Source organism: Drosophila miranda, chromosome 2 (assembly GCF_003369915.1).
Source record: "Drosophila miranda strain MSH22 chromosome 2, D.miranda_PacBio2.1, whole genome shotgun sequence".
In the NCBI taxonomy this organism is placed as follows: domain Eukaryota; kingdom Metazoa; phylum Arthropoda; class Insecta; order Diptera; family Drosophilidae; genus Drosophila; species Drosophila miranda.
In genome coordinates, this window is record NC_046675.1 from 18,059,387 (window position 1) to 18,078,519 (window position 19,133).

Here is a 19,133-nt window from a genome sequence, read left to right on the forward strand (position 1 = left end):
ACCTGAGGGCTATCTAAACATTAATGTTCAACCACTAACCATACAGTATGGTATGGAAACCATACAGTATGGTTAGTGGTTCAACCAAATATCAAAAACGAGGAATATGGTGGAACTTGAATGCAAATAATTCGTCAGTATATTTACGGTATATTTTGAAATTTGTGACGTTTGTCGGTATATTTCTGAGGGTCAGGTCAGTGACCGTTTCTGGTATTTTTAATACTTTTCGGAATTTTTAGGTCAAAATTGAACCGACGGTATATCGGTATATAATGGAGAATTTTGACAATTTCATCAATCTATTAAATTTTATTTTCAACGGTATATAGCAATCCAATAAAAGCAAGTGTTTAAAATAAACCAGTCAATTTGAAAATAGATGTACTAATCGGATACAATTTTGTGGGCATAGCTAAATGTTCTATATAGCTAATAATATTCCATGGAATATCAGAAACGAGGAATATGTAAAATAGAACTGGAATTCGTCAGTATATTTACGGTATATTTTTAAAATGAGACGGTATATTTTTGTATATTTCTGAGGGTCGGTCACACTGGTCAGAGCGTGGTTCTTTGATAAAAATGATTAATAATTATTATTAAAATTGCTCAATTGTTGGTATACACTCAAGATACGCTGTTTAGCCGACGCGCTATGTTTTTAAAGACCAGTTGCTGAAATCAGAAGTTGCATGATGGCGGATGAGTATTGTCTGACGAACTTTATTGATTTTTCGTTGTCTTTGTCGCTGCCACTGAAGCACAATCGAATAAAGGTACATATTAGCTCATCTGCAATCTAATGCACCGCACTCGACCATTGTACAACCTCTTCTTTTCCCGCAGTACACATGCTTCGACATCTCCGACAGCTACATTATCTTTGGAGCTTCCTCCGGCTCCCTCTATCTATTCAATCGCAACGGAAAGTTTCTGCACCTCATCCCCAACAAACATGGAGCCATCACCAACCTGAGCATATCAGCCAACAACAAGTACGTTGCCTTCTCCACTCAGCGATCCCTTATTTGCGTGTACGTTGTGAACCTGTCCGCCCAGGCTACGCCGCAGGTGATCGTCACTCATCTGGACCAATCTGTCCAGGTCAGCTGCATCCATTGGACGCAGGACGAGAAGCAATTCTACTATGGTGACTCTCGGGGCCAGGTGAACCTTGTCCTGCTCTCTTCCTTCATAGGCCACAGTCTGCTGCTCAACATGACTGTGCACCCCTTGCTCTATCTCGACTCGCCCATTGTCCAGATCGATGACTTCGAATCCCTGCTCCTGGTGTCGAACTGCACCAAATGCATACTCTGCAATACCGAGTACGAGGAGTACAAACAGGTGATTATAGGTTAAACGAAGTCAGCACAAGTTTAGTCAGTACAACTGTTTTCCTCTTTAACCTATGTGTAGATCGGCAACCGTCCTCGGGATGGTGCCTACGGCGCCTGCTTTTTCATTTCGCCCCACGAGTCTGTGCAGCCGTCGCGCATCTACTGCGCACGGCCCGGTACCCGAATCTGGGAGGTGGACTTTGAGGGCGAAGTCATCCAGACCCATCAGTTTAAGACCGCCCTGGCCACGGCCCCCGCCAAGATACAGAAAACCACCAACGGAGACAACAACGCGGACGAGCTTGACTCCAACGACGAGTTGCTGGACTACCAGCCGCAGCAGTTGCAGTTCTCTAGGGTGCAGAGGCTTAGCCATGATTTTCTATTGGCCTACACCGAGCTGGGGCTTTACATCTTCGACGTGCGCAACTCATCCGTAGTCCTGTGGTGCAACCAGTTCGAGCGGATTTTGGACTGCCGTGTATCCGGAATGGAGATATTTGTGTTCACGCAGACGGGTTCATTGTACAGCGTGCAGCTGCAGACACTCCACGGGTATTCCATCACTCTAATGCATCAGTCGAAGTTGCTCCAATGCGCGAATCTACTGCGCCAGCATGTGAAGTACTTTGCGGACAAGGCCAGGGAAAACTACGAGCTGAAGTTGCTCAATCAGCTTAAGCAACTGCTGATCGAAAGACAGGAGTACGAGCTCCTGAACGACATTTCCGTAATCTTCGATGCTATAGCTCAGTGCACAGGAACTGCGCTGGATACCCAAAGCTCTGGCGGCAGCTCGGCCGCCACCGAGCGTAGCGGAAGCATGAGAGCTATTGGAGTAAACACCACCAAGGGCCCGCCAAAGGGTGTGTATGTCCTGGAAAATGCCTTTTGCGATAATCTAAAGCAACAGCCGAAGTCCGGACACTTTAAGGATGCCCTACTTACCGTCACCGGCAAGTTTGGAAAGAACATCATAAAATACAAGTTCAACATATTCGCAGAAGAGCAGAAACAGCTGGTGAGAGAGCTCATTCCAGCCAGTGAGCGGTCTCTACCATTTAAGGACATCAAGGCCCGATACGAATCGGGTGATGTTGGGGAGGAGGAGATCGTGAGCCGCTGCAAGCGACCTACGCCGCAAGCGTCGCACATCAGCCCCGAGGAGAAGACCATCTACAACCTCTATCTTATCTGCAAGAGCGCCAAGTTCAGTCGGACGCACTGCGTTGAGCGCTATCGTGCCGTCTTCGATGAGTACGCAGCCAGCGAGCTGATAGCTCTGATGGGCAAGCTGGCCCAATTGATGGTGGAGCACGGAGATGGGCAGGAGCAAGCAGAACGAAATTGCTACGAAATGTACTTTAACTATTTGAACCCCGAGCTCATCTGGGAGGTGGATGACTCCACACGGGACTACATTGCCAGTGGATTTGTGCTCCTCAATGGCCCGCAGTGCATGGAGATCGTTAGATGCGACCACTGCGCCTTCCCTCTGCGGTTCGACAACGCCTGCCAGTACCACGAACTTGGAGCCGTCCTGCTTCGCTACTTCTGGTCTCGCAACGAGCAACTCAAGTGCTTCGATGTGGTACAAGCCGTTCCCGCCCTGCTCGATGTCCTGGCCAAGTTCTATTTGGCCGAGCAGAACCTCGATAAAGTCCTCCCCATTGTACTCAACTATGGACAGCCGGAGCTGCTCTTGGACGTGGGGCGACAGCTCAACGTGTCTGCCTGGGCCCGCTGCTTCGAGCAGTTTGCGGAGCTGCAGCGTGGACGCCTAATCTGCGTAAACTGCGAGTGCGTGTCGAGCGTGGAACAGGACCAGCTGACGCGACATTTCTTTTACACTTGGAACTGCTTCCTTAACATCGCCCTCGACCACCTGACGGCCAGCGACACGTTGTCCCTGATCTTTAAGTGGAGCTCGTACATTCCGAACGATGCCATTGACAGAGAATTCTATTCCAGATGCTTGATCAAGGGCTAGTCCCAGCAGAACGACGATGCGACTTGCATACGAGATACTGCACAGGGTTTAGTTGATACATATATAGCATATGTAGCATACATATACATACATACATATACATCTACATATATTTACACACAGCTAACTATATATATAGCAATATATGGCCGTATTTAATGTTTCCACTATGTAATCTCAAGCTAGGACAGAAGCTATAGCCAATACCAAAAGCATTTATTCTATATAAAAATGTACACATCCATATATACACTCATACATTCCAAGGACGGCTAGCCGTTGGATGAATTATAAATTTGTTGGTTAGTGTAATCCTTCAGCTGGATCATTTTCATGTCTCTCAATGCATTTTCGGTATATGGAAGTCGAACTGAGGAAAAGAAAAACCACCGCATTTGAAACGATGAATGGTAGTTGTTATGAAACATTGTATAAATTGGTTCGACACCTATCATAATCCCCGGAATTTCCGCCAATATTATCTATCTCAAAATCTAAAAAAAAAAAGGTGTCAAGAGATTTCAGTCAAATTATCTGTAAAAAGGATTCCTATTTTGAGGACCTTGACCAGTCAGATTATTAGCATGAACGTTGAATAAAGTCCAAAGAAGACTGTAAGTAAAAAGTGGCGGTTTCCTACTTAGGCCAAGGATTTGTCACCCTCTAATTTAAACCATATTTATTCCAGTTTTAACTTATATGCGTTTTGCGTCAGATCCCAAAATAGTAAGGCGTCGTACGCTTTAAAAAAATTCCAACACAAATTTTTTTGGCAAAAGTTATACAAAATTAAGTCAGCTTCACAAGATTTCTCTTCCATTCGAAAATCATCCAATTGCCGCCTTCGATACTGCCGCAGTCCGGCAGTGCCATAGAAAAATATATTATCATCATTGTCATCTCTAGCAGCCCGTAATAGGCAAGTTTCCCCCTGCAAAACCATCTATACAACCATCGAAAATTAAATAAATTCAATGCACCAGTATTAGAGCGGATCTGTAGCCTGGGAGATTGGGTTTCCACATCCATTTTAAATCCGAAATCCTACTCTTCTCTTTCGAAAGATATTATCGATAGTGTCTTCGATGGTTTTGCAGCCCTCTAATTCTCTCACAAACGGCCTTGTTCTCTCGCTCTTTGTGTGAGCGATTGGTTGAGAGTTTCTAGAGGTGAGACGATGTGTCAGCGATGGTTTTGCAGCCCTCCAATTCTTTCATTTTCTTCTCATCTCTGATTTAGACACGCGTCTGAGCATAAAAAACGCGAACTCGTCGGAAAAATTAAAATTTCCAAGCGTAGCACAATTACAAAAACCGCTTGTAATTGTCGAGCCACAAGCAGGCCGTATAAGTTCGAAGTTGATCGATTCAAAAATTGAACAAAGGAACTGTGAGAAGTACAGACTTCATTTGAAATTCCACATAAGAACGTAGTAGCAGCAGCTTGTGGAACGTAAGAAGTTGTCGGAAAAACTAATGAAAAACGTATAGACACAAAGTGCAACACAAATACTGAAGAAAGAGAGAAACAATTTTCACACATCTTTTTTTGTCGCAAATAGCAAGTGTGCACCCGAACAAAGCGTAACAACTGCAAAATTTTCCTAAACGGAAAGCAAGAAAAAACAAGCAACTGATTGGAGGATAATATGAGTAATGCTATTAACCAAAATGGCACAGGTCTAGAGCAGCAAGTAAGTAAAGCAAATGAAATGTCGTCTGTTGGTTAGTCGAGTGGTGGGGGAATCCTGGGCGAAATATATGTATATATTATACGGAAAAAGTATTATATGCATATGTAGACATATGTATATCCGTTCGACTGTGTGTGTGTGCGACAGTTTGTATGACGAGGCTCATGCGGTTATTGGACAATGTTCGGGCTAAAAATTTATTGATTTCATAACACACAAATGTCTCTGGCTGTCAAGCGTATCTCTCATTTACAACGGTGAACTGTGTACGTGCACTGGTCTTCGGTGTATTTGTGTCCAAGTTCTTCTTCGTTATTCACATTTGTAATTTCTTTTGTATAATTTTTGCCCGTTTGCTTCCAATCTTTCGTGTGTGTGAAAGTGCCTGTCTTTTTGTATGTTAATGTTAGTGTGAGCAGAGCCGCAATTCTAAACCAGTGCGTTGCTGTGTTTGTGTGCCTGTGTGCGTGCGTGTGTCAGTGTTGCGCTCTTTTTCTCGCTTGCGCGCACATGTGGAAGCTGAGTGTTGTAAATAGGGTTGTCAGGGATAAAAAGGTTGTATCACAAATGTGGAGGGTGCTATTCAAAAATGTATAATATAATATTTATACCTTGGTAATATTTGCGGTACACTGTATTTTCAATGCTTACTATACCTTGACCATTTTCGCATGAACAGACACCCTGTCTTGTATTTATATTTACAACACGCGTTCCACACTTTCCACTGATTCTCAATCCACAGCTGGGCTTATTATTCGCCGCTAAGAAACCTCCTACCAATACATGAAGCTTTTCTGAGATTTGCGTTTGTGTGTTTGTGGGTGGCCCTGTTGTTGTTGTGTTGCTAGGCGGGCACCCTCTGTGTAATGGCAAAGACCGAAAATCGGGGCTTTAAACTAGTTGCGCCTCTCTGTATATGTGCGGGAGGCTACACGGTGTGCACGAGTGTTAAGTGTGTGGGAAAGAAGAAAGAAATCGCACATGTTGCCAGGTGGTAGAAGAGAAGAAAGGGATATGGGATGGAGTTCTAGGAGAAAACTTGTTATGCCACCGGGTTGGGCTGCCATTCGATGAACTTGAGGAGCTTGTACACACGACGTCAATTTTATACTCACGGATCCGCTCGTGTCACGCACGACTTGCTTCTCGTTTCAGGTTGCTGGTCTGGACTTGAATGGCGGCTCAGCTGACTACAGCGGCCCCATAACAAGCAAGACTTCCACTAACTCGGTCACCGGTGGTGTTTATGTGCCCCCGCATCTTCGTGGTGGTGGTGGCAACAACAACGCAGCGGAGGTAGATAGCCAGGGCCAAGGCCAGGGCTTCGATTCGAGAGCCGCTAATCCGCGCGCCGACAGCAGGGAACCGCAGCAGAACCGCAGCGGTGAGTATCGCAGAGGCGGCGGCGGCGGTGGTCGTGGCTACAATCGTCAGAGCGGCGAGTACGGAAGTTTTGGCGGCGGAGGACGTCGTGGAGGAGGTGGTGGCGGTCGCTTTGAGGACAACTACAACGGTAAGTCGGGGGTTCGACCGTTGCAGGGCGAGTTTCTCATCTCATTTTATTGCACTTTTTATCACAGGTGATTTCGAATCGCGTCGTGGAGGCGACTGGAATCGCAGTGGTGGCGGCGGTGGACGAAGCTTCGGTGGGGATCGGCGAGGTCCCTCGTATCGCGGTGGTGGAGGCGGCAGTGGTACTGCCCTTGACGAACAGCCCGATGAGGGCCAACAACAGCCGCAACAGCCACGCAATGATCGCTGGCAGGAGCCAGAGCGCCCAAGCGGCTTTGAAGGCGGTGTCGAAGGCGGCGCTCCGGGAGCAGGCGGAAACAGAACCTTTAACAATCGCGGCGAACGCGGAGGCGGCTCTGGCTACAACAGTCGCTGGAAGGAAGGCGGAGGCGGCAACACCGACTACACAAAACTGGGAGCCAGGGACGAGCGTTTGGAGCAGGAGCTGTTCGGCGTCGGCAACACGGGCATCAATTTTGACAAATACGAGGATATACCCGTGGAGGCGACGGGCCAGAATGTTCCACCTAATATCACAACGTTCGATGATGTGCAGCTGACGGAGATTATTCGCAACAACGTGAGCCTTGCGCGTTATGACAAACCGACACCGGTGCAGAAGCACGCCATACCGATCATCATCAGCGGACGTGATCTGATGGCCTGTGCCCAGACCGGCTCCGGCAAGACGGCCGCCTTTCTCGTGCCCATCCTTAATCAGATGTACGAGCACGGTATGTCGGCGCCGCCGCAGAACAATCGACAGTATAGCCGGCGCAAGCAGTATCCGTTGGGTCTGGTGCTGGCACCGACCCGCGAGCTGGCTACCCAGATCTTTGAGGAGGCCAAGAAGTTCGCCTACCGTTCTCGCATGCGTCCGGCCGTTCTTTACGGCGGAAACAACACCAGCGAGCAGATGCGCGAGCTGGACCGGGGATGCCATTTGATTGTGGCCACACCGGGGCGATTGGAGGACATGATCACGCGCGGCAAGGTGGGTCTGGAAAATATTCGCTTTCTAGTACTGGACGAGGCCGATCGCATGTTGGACATGGGCTTTGAGCCGCAGATCCGTCGCATTGTGGAGCAGCTAAATATGCCACCCACTGGGCAGCGGCAGACGCTGATGTTCTCGGCCACATTCCCAAAGCAAATTCAGGAACTGGCGAGCGATTTTCTCAGCAACTACATTTTCCTCGCCGTGGGCCGAGTGGGCTCTACGTCCGAGAACATTACTCAGACCATTCTCTGGGTCTACGAGCAGGACAAGCGCTCGTATCTTCTCGATCTGCTCTCCTCCATACGCGATGGGCCCGAATATAGCAAGGACAGCCTGACGCTCATTTTCGTGGAGACAAAGAAGGGGGCGGACTCGCTGGAGGAGTTCCTCTATCAGTGCAGCCATCCGGTGACCAGCATTCATGGAGACCGCACGCAGAAGGAGCGCGAGGAGGCTTTGCGCTGCTTCCGCTCCGGCGATTGCCCGATTCTGGTGGCCACCGCTGTGGCTGCCCGTGGTCTGGACATTCCACATGTTAAGCATGTCATCAACTTTGATCTGCCCTCGGATGTGGAGGAGTATGTCCATCGCATTGGCCGTACCGGCCGTATGGGCAATCTCGGCGTGGCCACGTCCTTCTTCAATGAAAAGAACCGCAACATTTGCTCGGATCTGCTGGAGCTGCTGATTGAGACGAAGCAGGAGATTCCTAACTTCCTGGAGGATCTGCTCAGCTCGGATCGTGGACATGGCGGAGCAAAGCGTCGCGGAGGTCCTGGCGCCCGCTATGGCGGCTCTGGCTTTGGCTCACGCGATTACCGCCAGAGCTCTGGCGGCGGCGGCGGTGGTAGTCGCGGCGGCAGTGGGCCCCCTCCCCGCAGCAGTGGCGCTGGAGGCGGTGGTGGCGGAAGCTTCCGCAGCAATGGAAACTCGTACGGTAAGTTTGGTGAGTGGAACAAGCAGGTTCCGGGTTCCAGATATTTTCTCACATATGCACTAATTTGATCTCAGGAGGCAACTCTGGTGGTGGCGGATACTACGGAAGCAGCGGCGGTGGTGGCGGATCCTATGGCGGCTCGTATGGCGGCGGCGCCGCCTCGCACTCAAGCAACGGTCCGGATTGGTGGGGTCAATGAGAAAGGCCTCATCCGCAGGGCCAGGGGTACCAACGGCCTGTGTACGCCACGCCGAGGGAGCAGCAGCAGCAGTCGCACTCGCATCATAGCAACTTTCGCAATTAACTAAAGAGAACTAAAGAGAGAAGAGAAAACACAAACAGAGATCAGTTGGTCAGTCGATAGAAACTATATATTATGTACACATACATACATATATTATATAGGAACAGCAAATGTGAAAGAGGATCTGTCTGTGCGCAGCGCAACACACACAAAACAGCAAACACACAAACACGGACACACAGAAATAGATCTTGACCATTTATCAGCTATCCCTCAAGTCGAACACCAACACCAACCATAACCCAACCCCATACCCAATAGAAGCAAAAATAATAAATGCTAAAAAATAAACTTAAAAAGTATGTTATTCATGTAAAGAGCGTACACTCAGGCCTATCCATCCCCCATCTGCCCCATCAACGAAACAGCAACAACAAATTCATTGAAGCGAAAAGGAAGGAAAGGATTTAAAAACAGACATACACACACACATATTACAAATATGATAAACACCACAATATAAGAATATTTAAGCAACAGATACAATTTTGAATTTTTTTCCATAAGGTATACTTCTCACATAATTTCTCTTGGAATTTTCAAATACAAATATATAAAAATAAATATATATATATACATACAAATATATATATTTATACTGTCGATAGCGGATCAAGATGATGAATGCGCAAAACTTGAACTTCAATTGATGATTTTAAACATGAAACGATAAATAGTAATGATATATGTACGATATGAAACAAGAAATCAACACAAAGAAAATATTAAAAAACAAAGTTTGCTAAACATAAATTTAATAATTTAGCAAATGAAAAAAAAGATATATGTAGTCTAATTTTGGTTTGATTTTAAATGTAAGATTTCGTACTCTATTCTGAATAGAATACATATATGGAAATCCCATACATTATGATAATTAGCTTCATTACCAACTGAACGTTGCAACTTTATGGGGCAATCTGTACAAGAAAAAGAAACCCTGTTTTCGAAGTCCCACTCATTGAAGCGCAGATCGATACGATACACAAGGTGGACGGCGAAAAACCGTTTGCGAAGTCCGGGTTGGCTTCGACCACAGTTGTATTTGTATACCAATTCTTTTGAAAGGACATACATATAGCGGATTAGAAGGCGAAGGTAGTAGTAAAAATTAGTTTTAACAGAATTTAACAGCCCTTAGGGCTCGCTCAGCTCCGCTTCCAGCTACAGTGTGCGCGAGCCCTAAGACCTCATAGGGTACTATAAAGTACTATGCGTATTTCTAAACAGCAAAACAAAAAACGCAGAATCATAGAATTTTCTTATCTATCAGATTTCAGATCTGTATTGTTATCGCCAGAATGAACAAGAAAACAACAAAATTTCCCGCGGCTGACTCCTCTCCTATCCTATCTCCCTGGCCACCAGATGGGGGGAAGATGTAACGGATTATAAGGAAAGGACTGTAGGGTCGTTAGGTGGGTGTTAGGATAAATGAGATAATGGGATATTATATATGTAATTACGTATGTATGTATATAGAAAGAGAGCTCCAGGTAGTTTCGAATACTTATTCAATACTTCAAAAGACACTCGCATATCGTCACATTCTTCTTGGAGTTTTGAAAATCAGATACAAAGTTAGTTTCTTAAGTTGGCTCTCTCTATGCCACGAATGGTCATCTCAATGCAACGATAAAATAAAGCCAAGAAGTAATACAAATATTGTTGAATGATCTGAAGTTTAAATAATATTAATTGAGATAGAAAAAAGTAGATGCAAGTAAAGGTCATTCCCAAGCCTTAATATTATTTAAAAAATATTTGATTTCGATTCCAAATGCAATCCTCTTTATTTAATTTAGTTTAATATTTTTGAATGTAGTTTCACAGAAAACTTTTCCTTAAAATATTTCCTAAATAAACAGCTACGTTTGTATGAGACACATTGCGTTAAAAATGTTTCTACAAGTCGATGCTTAAAGATGAAAGCCGTTGTATATGAATTCTTTAACTTATGTACATATGTGCTTATGTTCTTTATTCGTATGGAGTTTTAAATAAATTTAATCACGAGTATGGAGCAGCTAAATCTAGGAAATATAGATCAGGAACATCTGGAAGAGTTTAGTTCTGTTCTCAAGATCGGTCCACTCGCCTCTGGGGAAAGTCCGAAATGTCTTGGTCTGCAGGGCTTGATCGAGAGCCGTCGCATCGGGCTCCTGGCCGTAGAATGTTAGTGGTCCTTTGTACATTACAGCGCGACGACCCCAACTCAGGACAGCCCTTTTGATCCAAGCTAGTGTTCGACAAATATTTTATTCCAAAAAAGGTTCGGCTTAACACATTAAAACAGCATGGAAACAAATTTTGTCGCGCCGTACAATACATAGCTACATATATCTTTCAAAGAGCATCCTTCCCATGCAACAAACCCAATAATTTACGAGCATGACTTAACTGGCGATTAATAAAATATCAAACAGCGAAATATTATGTATGTATGATATTAAGTAAGGAAGTGACTGCTATGCTACACTGAATATTGTCTAATTGCTATAGAACTATAAGCCGACGGTATGATATTAACTATATTTCATAGTTTAATAACAGCCATTTCAAAGTCTCCAGCTTACAGTGTTGCAACATCCCAATTATAGCATGTTTCCAGCTAAAAGCCGATTTTTCTCATATGTCAGGCAGCTCTTGATAATTTCAATTTATTTTATGCTCAGGCGAACAAAAATACGTTTAAATAAATTTAAAAACGAATTGCATAAATGATGCGTGCACTCTTCATATGTATGAGATGTAACATACTTGATGAGTGCGATGTGCGATCCGAAAAGGTTTCGAGTCGAACGAGCATAGCTTCCAGCGACGAGAGTAATTGGGAAATACCAGTACAGCGAAGTCTGTTGGGCTGCCTGTCGACGGAAATAACGATCGTGGTCCCATACACTAATTAGATTAGATTAGACAAACCTGATTAGTTCGCTTTGCATTGTGGTGGCAGGGACAGGGGCAGTTGCAGGGGAGAGGAACGGACTCGTGCTGTCGATTCTTTGTTTGTCTTCTCAGATAAATTTGTGTAGAGAGTAAAGCTCGAAGCTTGCGGCGCAACTTTCTTGCGTTGTGTTGTCGCTAAAATTTAAAAAAGGAAATGGGCGTGACCTTAATGGAAGCTACCTGCCGCACGACCACACCCGCGCGAGCTATTCGGGTGTTGTTCAATTACGGGCATTTTTTGCTGCATTCATTTGTTTAATATTTTGCGGATCGGCTGTGTACATTTTCGTGTGTCAGTTTGCTTTCGAGACAATATGCAGAAGTCACAACGTGGTCTGTGCTGGATGCTGTTTTTGTTGGGCTCACTGATCCTCACTTTAACGCTGGCCTTCAGTTACTGGATGTTTGTTCCACGGGAGGTGCACTTATGGTCGCTGATTTCGCGCAATTACAGCGGGCCAGAAGCAAAGTTCTCCATACTCCCGGGGATGGTGCCAGAGGGACTCAAGCTGAAGCACGGGCCGCCCTTCGTCTACCAGATATTACATTAGTCCAAACGCACAACAGGGTATAATGCTATGTAATCGTATTCTAGTTTAACAATAAATTATATGTACGTTGGAGAATTGGGTGGCTTGGGAAAGCTAACAAGCATCACAAGTGAATGGCAATTTCGACCATCAAACGTCCGACTTTTGGTTGAGAGCAGCATAGCCTACTGGAATCTCTTTCATTTCGGTATGAAGACAGAGAAACTCCCCGCCTATGCACATAATGGTTCCTGTTATGACGTTTAGCAGCCACCAGGAGGCGTTCGCGGGGAATGAACGATTGTACCACCAGCAAATTAGCAAGTGCAGGACATGAAAGGTGCAGCTGCGGCGAAAACCGATGAACGTGGGAGACAGATTAGAACAACGGAAAGTGCTTGTGCTAGAATAATCACCTGAAGTCCAGACACAGCTTCGCACGTCTTACTATGCACCACAGAGCCAGCGAAGCTATAAACGCATTTACGACAAAGGCGCAAATGACCAGCCTACCGCCTAGGTCGTATATGTGTATTTCCTAGATGGTGAAACAGAAACCCGATCCATGACGCTTATTTTAATAGTGGTTGTTGTTTAAAATGCATACACGATATTCGAATAAATGGTCCAGTGTGTAGTTGTCGCCAGACAACTTGTTGGCTACGAACACGAGGAGGCCAAGTGTGAAGTACACGCAGAACTGCATCGAGATGATTTGGGAGGTCAGTAGCGTGGGGTCCCATTGCGTGTTGCGAAACGTTCCGCCTTTCATTTTTTGGCCAGTTTACTTCACAAAATTCAATTCAGCTGGTCAAGAACAATAACAAACATCTGACTAAACCTATAGATGTGCACGTGAGCTATTCAGAATCTGTCTATCGATACATTTACTTCCCTTTAAAGCAAATTTAGAAATCGAAATCCAACAAATTAAATTTTTTAAGAATTCTGTTGTTTTGTTCTGCCAAGATCAATTACTGTCGATGGAGAAATCTAAGAAATTCGTAAGTTCGTATTAAAATGGATGAAAAAAGTATGAGGTCGTCTTACGTTTGTCTCTCTAGAGTCGCATGCGCTCGCTGGGAGTTGTTACAACAGGGGCCACCGCCTTGCTTATGGGTATTACGGCGTATAACAACAAGGACCGGTTTTTCCGCACGTTTATAATGCCGGCCGTGCGTCTTCTGCCCGCAGAGGCCAGCCACAACTTGGCTGTGATGGCATGCAAGTATCGCGTCTATCCAGCCTCCCAATACCAAGATGACATCAATCTGAATACCCAGTTTTTTGGTCGCCTGCTGAGCAATCCGATTGGTATCGCCGCTGGGTTTGACAAGAATGCCGAGGCCGTTGACGGCCTGAAAGATCTAGGGTTTGGCTTTGTTGAGGTAGGAACTGTCACGCCCACAGCTCAGGAGGGAAATCCGAAGCCTCGAGTGTTCCGCCTGTCCGAGGACAAAGCCATTATAAATCGTTATGGATTTAACAGTGATGGCCATGAAGTAGTTCTCCAGCGGCTTAGTGAGTCGCGTAAAAAGGAGAATTTTAATGCAATAGTGGGCGTAAACTTGGGACGCAATCGAAACACCATGACCCCAGTCGCTGACTACGTGCAGGGAGTCAGGGTGTTTGGTCCCGTGGCGGATTACCTAGTAATCAACGTTAGCAGTCCCAATACGAAAGGACTGAGGGATATGCAGAGCAAGGAGAAGCTAACCGAATTGCTGGAACAAGTGAACGAGGCACGGTCGCGTCTGGAAAGTAATCGTAATGTCCCGATCTTGCTAAAGCTTTCGCCCGACCTAGAGATCTCTGACATGAGCGACATAGTAGACGTCATTAAGCGGAATAAGAGTCGCGTGGATGGTCTCATTGTGGCTAATACGACAGTGTCGCGCGACAATCTGCACGACGCAAAGTGGACCGCTGAGGCAGGCGGGTTGAGCGGAGAGCCGCTGAGAGCCCGTTCCACAGAGATGATTGCCCAGATGTACCAGCTCACCAACGGTAAAGTTCCCATAATTGGCGTCGGCGGTGTCTCATCTGGGTACGACGCGTACCAGAAGTTTGAGGCGGGAGCTTCTTACGTCCAAATCTATACGGCCCTGGTCTACGAGGGCCCTTATCTCGTTGAGCAGATCAAGGACGAACTCTCGAAACTAATCACCCAACGAGGACATTCCAATATACAGTCGGTGGTTGGGACTAACTCAAAGTTCTACCTACCCAAGTAAAAAACACAGGGTTTCAGGAACTAAAAATGAAACAATCAAAATATTTGTATGGCTTTTGTACACGCAATTAAATACTATATTCTTCCATTTACTTTATTGGCTTTCGTTTGCGCGCTGCACATTGAGTACTCTGCCCTCTAGGAAGTGGGTGTTCTGATTGCTGGCGCTGTTGTAAGCATCGCGCTGGCTAAATACCACGAATCCGTAATACTTTGACAGACCCTGCTGCTTGTCGAAGACCACTTCTGCATTGGCCACGTGTCCGTAGCGGGAGAAGTAAGTTTTCAACTCCTTGCTGCTGATAGTCCACGGCAGGTTGCCCACAAACAACTTGTACGAGCTTCGTGCAAATCCGCTGGACATGATTATGCGATTTGTTTATGGTTAATGCTGTGTGACCATATTTGGACTCGTTAGCTATCGACGCATATCGCCCGTTGGAGTGTGCACTATCGATACCGCGAAATAAATCAATGTTTCATCTCTAGCCCTTTTGGTTGGGTATTTATGTAAATTACTAAAAAGTGCATGTGCACTTTAACCGTAGAAAAGAAAAGTGTTGAGTTGGACCCTCAAGCAAACCAATCGACTGAAGAATATAGCGCAACCTTCGGCCCTTTCACAGTCCCAATCAACGTTTTGTATTAGGGGCGCGGCGCCCACTGAAAAGACCAAAAACAGACATCCTTTGGCAACAAAGCAATATAATATCAATACTTTCTGTTCTGCCAGTATCCCGAAGCAGCCGTCAGTCACAATGGCCGAGCGACCGAAAAATTTGTTTGCAAGTGAGTATTTATTTTTCCTGGCTCTGCCCACGCACTCGACATACACATAGCACCACCATCTGATATATATGTGCATACATATATAAATCTGTACGTATATACGCACACACATAAGTGCTGCTACTACTACTGACGCATATCTGAGGGAGTACGAGTGCACACACCGCAAAGTTGATAAGCCAAAAAAGTAAGCACAAAACATTAATAAATTACAGCTGGACCCAGTCGTTCGCGCAACCCTCCCGATCAGCTCAGTCTGAACAACCTAAGCATTCGCCATCCGCCCTCGTCAACCTCGTCGACTTCGTCCGGGTCTACATCTTCGGGCTCCAGCTCCTCATCTCAACATAACAATGTGGCGCTGCGCTTTAGTGCCCAGCCCCCAATAGTCACCAGCAGTGGCGCCGGTGGTGGAGGTGGGCCTGCGCCGGCTTCAATCAGCAGTAGCAGCAGCAGCACTGCTACAGACCGCCATCGGGAGCGTATACGCCAGCAGGCCTGTGGCAAGCTTCAGTTTGGCGAGGGTGCTGCGAACACACATCAGTTTACGTCAGATGATCTCGAGGACGAGGGTGAGATAGGGCGCGGAGCCTTTGGTGCAGTCAATAAGATGATATTCAAGAAGTTGGATAAGGTTATGGCAGTAAAGCGCATCCGCTCTACCGTCGACGAAAAGGAACAAAAGCAGCTGCTTATGGATCTCGAAGTGGTAATGAAGTCCAATGAATGCATCTACATTGTTCAGTTCTATGGAGCGCTCTTCAAAGAGGGCGATTGCTGGATATGCATGGAACTGATGGATACGTCGTTGGACAAATTCTACAAGTACATATTCGAGAAACAGCATCGTCACTTACCAGAGTCTATCCTCGCCAAAATCACAGTTGCCACGGTGAATGCGTTGAACTATTTGAAGGAGGAGCTGAAGATAATACATCGGGATGTAAAACCCAGCAACATTCTACTGCATCGCCGAGGCGACATCAAGCTGTGTGATTTTGGGATTTCAGGCCAATTAGTTGACTCTATAGCGAAGACCAAGGATGCGGGCTGCAGGCCCTACATGGCGGTAAGGAAACTGAAAAAATTCAATTGCCAAAATCATTATCGATTGATTGCATATTTTGAATTTTTCTGCAGCCGGAGCGCATCGATCCAGAACGTGCCAAGGGCTACGATGTGCGAAGCGATGTGTGGTCCTTGGGAATCACTTTGATGGAGGTGGCGACAGGTAATTTCCCATATCGGAAATGGGACTCGGTGTTTGAGCAGCTGTGCCAGGTGAGCTGAAAGTTAAGCTAAGCTTTGGGAATGTGTCTTAGGTTCTTATGTTCCTTAGGTTGTTCAAGGCGAACCGCCCAGACTAATGACCTCTTATAATGGCATGGAGTTCTCCAAAGAGTTTGTAGAATTTGTCAACACTTGGTAAGCACTACAAAATTATAATTTGGATATTAAGTCGCTCTTCACTGCTCCATTTGTTTTAGCCTGATTAAAAAGGAGAGCGACAGGCCCAAGTATAGCCGACTACTGGAGATGCCCTTCATACGTCGTGGCGAAACGAGCCACACCGATGTGGCAGTTTACGTGGCAGACATCCTCGAGTCCATGGAAAACGATGGCATCACGCAGTTCACGGCCAACCAGCAGGCGGAGAGTTAATCATCTCGAAGCAAAGAAGAAGTCATGAATTAGCTAAGAATCAGCAACAAACACAACAAAAAAAGGAAACTAAACACAGAAAAAAACATAAAAACATAAGTTTTTCTCTATTCTGTAGCATTCATTCGTATCGTATTTTGTTTATAGACAAAAACAAAAGTAAGCTCATGAAAAGTGTGTAAGCTGAAAGTAGAAGAGCTGTGTGTAAAGTTGAATACCCAAGAGAAAGAAACTATTGTACGGCAATAATTTTTGTATTTGTGCGTTGAAAATGTGTGAAAAAATAAATTCCCAAATTGTAATTGTTTAGAGAAAGCCAGATAGAAGAGATAGCCAACTGTTCTGGGCCGATGTTTGCGGATTTGCTTTGAAAGATGGCAGCAAACATCTGCCCAAGAGCTATCCCCCAATTTCCAAGTCCCTTTACGTTCAGCCAGCGAGCATTTTTATATAATTCCAATTATTCGTTTATCATTCTCGATGGCACATCCGCTAAGTGATACGTATTGCGTTATTAAAAAAAAACGAAAAACAACAAAAGAAACCCAAGCAATTAAAACGGCTTGTAGGAACAAACGGAAATTATGAAAATCAAGAGTTCACTATCTATACGAGTACAAGCTAATGGAAACACCAACACGCGCCCCAAAGCGTGCAATAGAAATAGTTCAACAATACAATTAAATGATGCATTATTTATTGAGTAGATTTTGTAATCCTATTATACATATTTTTTATTTTGCATATAAAAATGATTGTGAAAAGCTTTAAATGATTGGCCAGCGGCTTAAATGTTTAAATTTTAGTAGAAATAATTGCAGGAATATGCAAAAAATAATCGCTTAACAAATATGTATATGAAATAATTAGCCACAACACCAACTCACACATCCACACACCGCTCACACACACAAAAAAACACACGTAGTAATTACTTTTAAGCGAAGCAAAATATTTAGCAAAAAGTTACAGCTTCAAGAAGTCGAGTAAAAATTAAAAAAGCAAAATAAATTTATTGTGCCTAAGTATAAAGGAATGATAGGATGAACATTTAACCACATAAATTCCATCAAAGGTCATAAGCCATTTAATATATAATATTAGGAACCGCGGGTTCTTTAGCCTAGCTTTTGCCCCCCTCCCACAATGCTCATGCCATACCATATAGTCCATATCTGTCCCCCGCCCCCCAAACACAAAAAATGAGCAATTGCACCGTCTTACCCCATCTCAAACAGTCACAAACGAACCATGCCAGTGTTTTTTGATTACAATTTTTATGCAAGCGTCAATGTGAAAGCAAAGTTTATTTTGTATACATTTATATGTACATGCAAGGAATAATATATTTGCATGAGTTGCCTATACATAGATTAAGATCAACAGCAGGATTTTCTTTTTTGTTTGAAATTAATTTGCAAAACAAAACACCTACAATATACAGCAAAAGCAGTTTAACAAAAAAAAAATATATATATATATTTTTAATAAGTCAAGAAGCAGCATCCCTGAGAGTTGCAAATAAATTTGTTTAAGAATGAACTGCCCGGCAAGCCGATACGTGTATGCCCTTACCGATGGCAATACATATTAGATGCAATGATGTTTGCACATGGATACATTTACTTACATTTTCTATAAGCAGATATAACACACGCTGTATTCATCAAATCAAAGGATAGATGAGGATTGGCATTCTTTCAACTCTTCTTCGTTAAGCCACAAGCCACAGCAGCATTTGTAAGGGCGTACATATCTTATCTGCAATTCGAAAAGTTTCTAAAGAAAACAGATCAAGGTGACAAAGACATCGCCTGAAGGTCCCCAAGATTGAGTCTACCCTAGTTAACAACTCGGTATAGTTTAAAACAATTACCTACGTATGTATGTGTGTATTCGGGCAGATCATTCTTGATTCTTGTACAACTTATGTGTAATGCCAGGAAAACCACAAACGGAGTTGTCGCGAGTCGTCAATATTTTTGACAATAAAAAGGTGTATAATTTATTTATAAAGCAGGGAAAACTTTAGGTCCCTCGAGATACGGCTAGGCATATGGAAAGTGTATATAAGGTAGACCAACTAAGTAAATATGACTGGCATATATTTATATACTAAACTGTGTAATAACTGCAAGTCAGGCAGTATCGTGCTTACGTTTATCAATGCCGAAAGACAGCCGGT

At 44.7% G+C, this 19,133-nt stretch overlaps 7 protein-coding genes across 10 annotated transcripts; 5 read left to right on the forward strand and 2 right to left on the reverse strand.

Annotated features, from left to right (window-relative positions):
• The first annotated feature begins 541 nt into the window (after window positions 1-541).
• Window positions 542-3,655, forward strand: LOC108155908 (Hermansky-Pudlak syndrome 5 protein homolog). The gene is made up of 3 exons (XM_017287052.2): window positions 542-782; window positions 853-1,353; window positions 1,426-3,655. Exons 1-3 carry the CDS (start codon window positions 699-701, stop codon window positions 3,334-3,336), a joined length of 2,496 nt encoding a protein of 831 aa, XP_017142541.1. The 5' UTR covers window positions 542-698; the 3' UTR covers window positions 3,337-3,655.
• Window positions 3,656-4,405: 750 nt separating this feature from the next.
• Window positions 4,406-9,266, forward strand: LOC108155909 (ATP-dependent RNA helicase bel). Of its 3 annotated transcripts, XM_033389571.1 has the most exons (6): window positions 4,406-4,505; window positions 4,576-4,788; window positions 4,898-5,029; window positions 6,188-6,545; window positions 6,613-8,490; window positions 8,556-9,266. In XM_033389571.1, the coding sequence occupies exons 3-6, from the start codon at window positions 4,985-4,987 to the stop codon at window positions 8,678-8,680; spliced, it is 2,406 nt and encodes an 801-aa protein (XP_033245462.1). In that variant the 5' UTR covers window positions 4,406-4,505; window positions 4,576-4,788; window positions 4,898-4,984; the 3' UTR covers window positions 8,681-9,266. The 3 variants fall into 3 exon arrangements, with proteins under 3 accessions (XP_033245462.1, XP_017142543.1, XP_017142544.1); XM_017287054.2 differs by having other exon boundaries at window positions 4,576-5,029; XM_017287055.2 differs by having other exon boundaries at window positions 4,482-4,505; window positions 4,576-5,029; window positions 6,613-8,481.
• A 1,287-nt stretch (window positions 9,267-10,553) lies between these two features.
• Window positions 10,554-13,142, reverse strand: LOC108155867 (protein SYS1 homolog). 2 transcript variants are annotated; one of them, XR_004472003.1, is made up of 4 exons: window positions 12,872-13,062; window positions 12,681-12,802; window positions 11,711-12,610; window positions 10,554-11,652 (listed from the first exon to the last, which is right to left on the reverse strand). XR_004472003.1 is itself a non-coding variant. In XM_017286985.2 (3 exons), exons 1-3 carry the CDS (start codon window positions 13,034-13,036, stop codon window positions 12,415-12,417), a joined length of 483 nt encoding a protein of 160 aa, XP_017142474.1. In that variant the 5' UTR covers window positions 13,037-13,142; the 3' UTR covers window positions 10,554-12,414. The 2 variants fall into 2 exon arrangements, 1 of the variants encoding a protein (XP_017142474.1); XM_017286985.2 differs by having other exon boundaries at window positions 10,554-12,610; window positions 12,872-13,142.
• LOC108155869 lies at window positions 12,027-12,360 on the forward strand. Its single transcript, XM_033389572.1, has one exon. The coding sequence runs from the start codon at window positions 12,049-12,051 to the stop codon at window positions 12,283-12,285; it is 237 nt and encodes a 78-aa protein (XP_033245463.1). The 5' UTR covers window positions 12,027-12,048; the 3' UTR covers window positions 12,286-12,360.
• Window positions 13,143-13,181: 39 nt separating the features above from the next.
• LOC108155866 (dihydroorotate dehydrogenase (quinone), mitochondrial) lies at window positions 13,182-14,589 on the forward strand. The gene is made up of 2 exons (XM_017286984.2): window positions 13,182-13,268; window positions 13,329-14,589. The coding sequence occupies exons 1-2, from the start codon at window positions 13,248-13,250 to the stop codon at window positions 14,496-14,498; spliced, it is 1,191 nt and encodes a 396-aa protein (XP_017142473.1). The 5' UTR covers window positions 13,182-13,247; the 3' UTR covers window positions 14,499-14,589.
• On the reverse strand, window positions 14,540-14,898 carry LOC108155868 (SRA stem-loop-interacting RNA-binding protein, mitochondrial). Its single transcript, XM_017286987.2, has one exon. The coding sequence runs from the start codon at window positions 14,859-14,861 to the stop codon at window positions 14,592-14,594; it is 270 nt and encodes an 89-aa protein (XP_017142476.1). The 5' UTR covers window positions 14,862-14,898; the 3' UTR covers window positions 14,540-14,591.
• An 80-nt stretch (window positions 14,899-14,978) lies between these two features.
• Window positions 14,979-17,723, forward strand: LOC108155865 (dual specificity mitogen-activated protein kinase kinase 4). The gene is made up of 5 exons (XM_017286983.2): window positions 14,979-15,286; window positions 15,502-16,355; window positions 16,427-16,567; window positions 16,626-16,711; window positions 16,774-17,723. Exons 1-5 carry the CDS (start codon window positions 15,256-15,258, stop codon window positions 16,946-16,948), a joined length of 1,287 nt encoding a protein of 428 aa, XP_017142472.1. The 5' UTR covers window positions 14,979-15,255; the 3' UTR covers window positions 16,949-17,723.
• The last annotated feature ends 1,410 nt before the right edge of the window (window positions 17,724-19,133 follow it).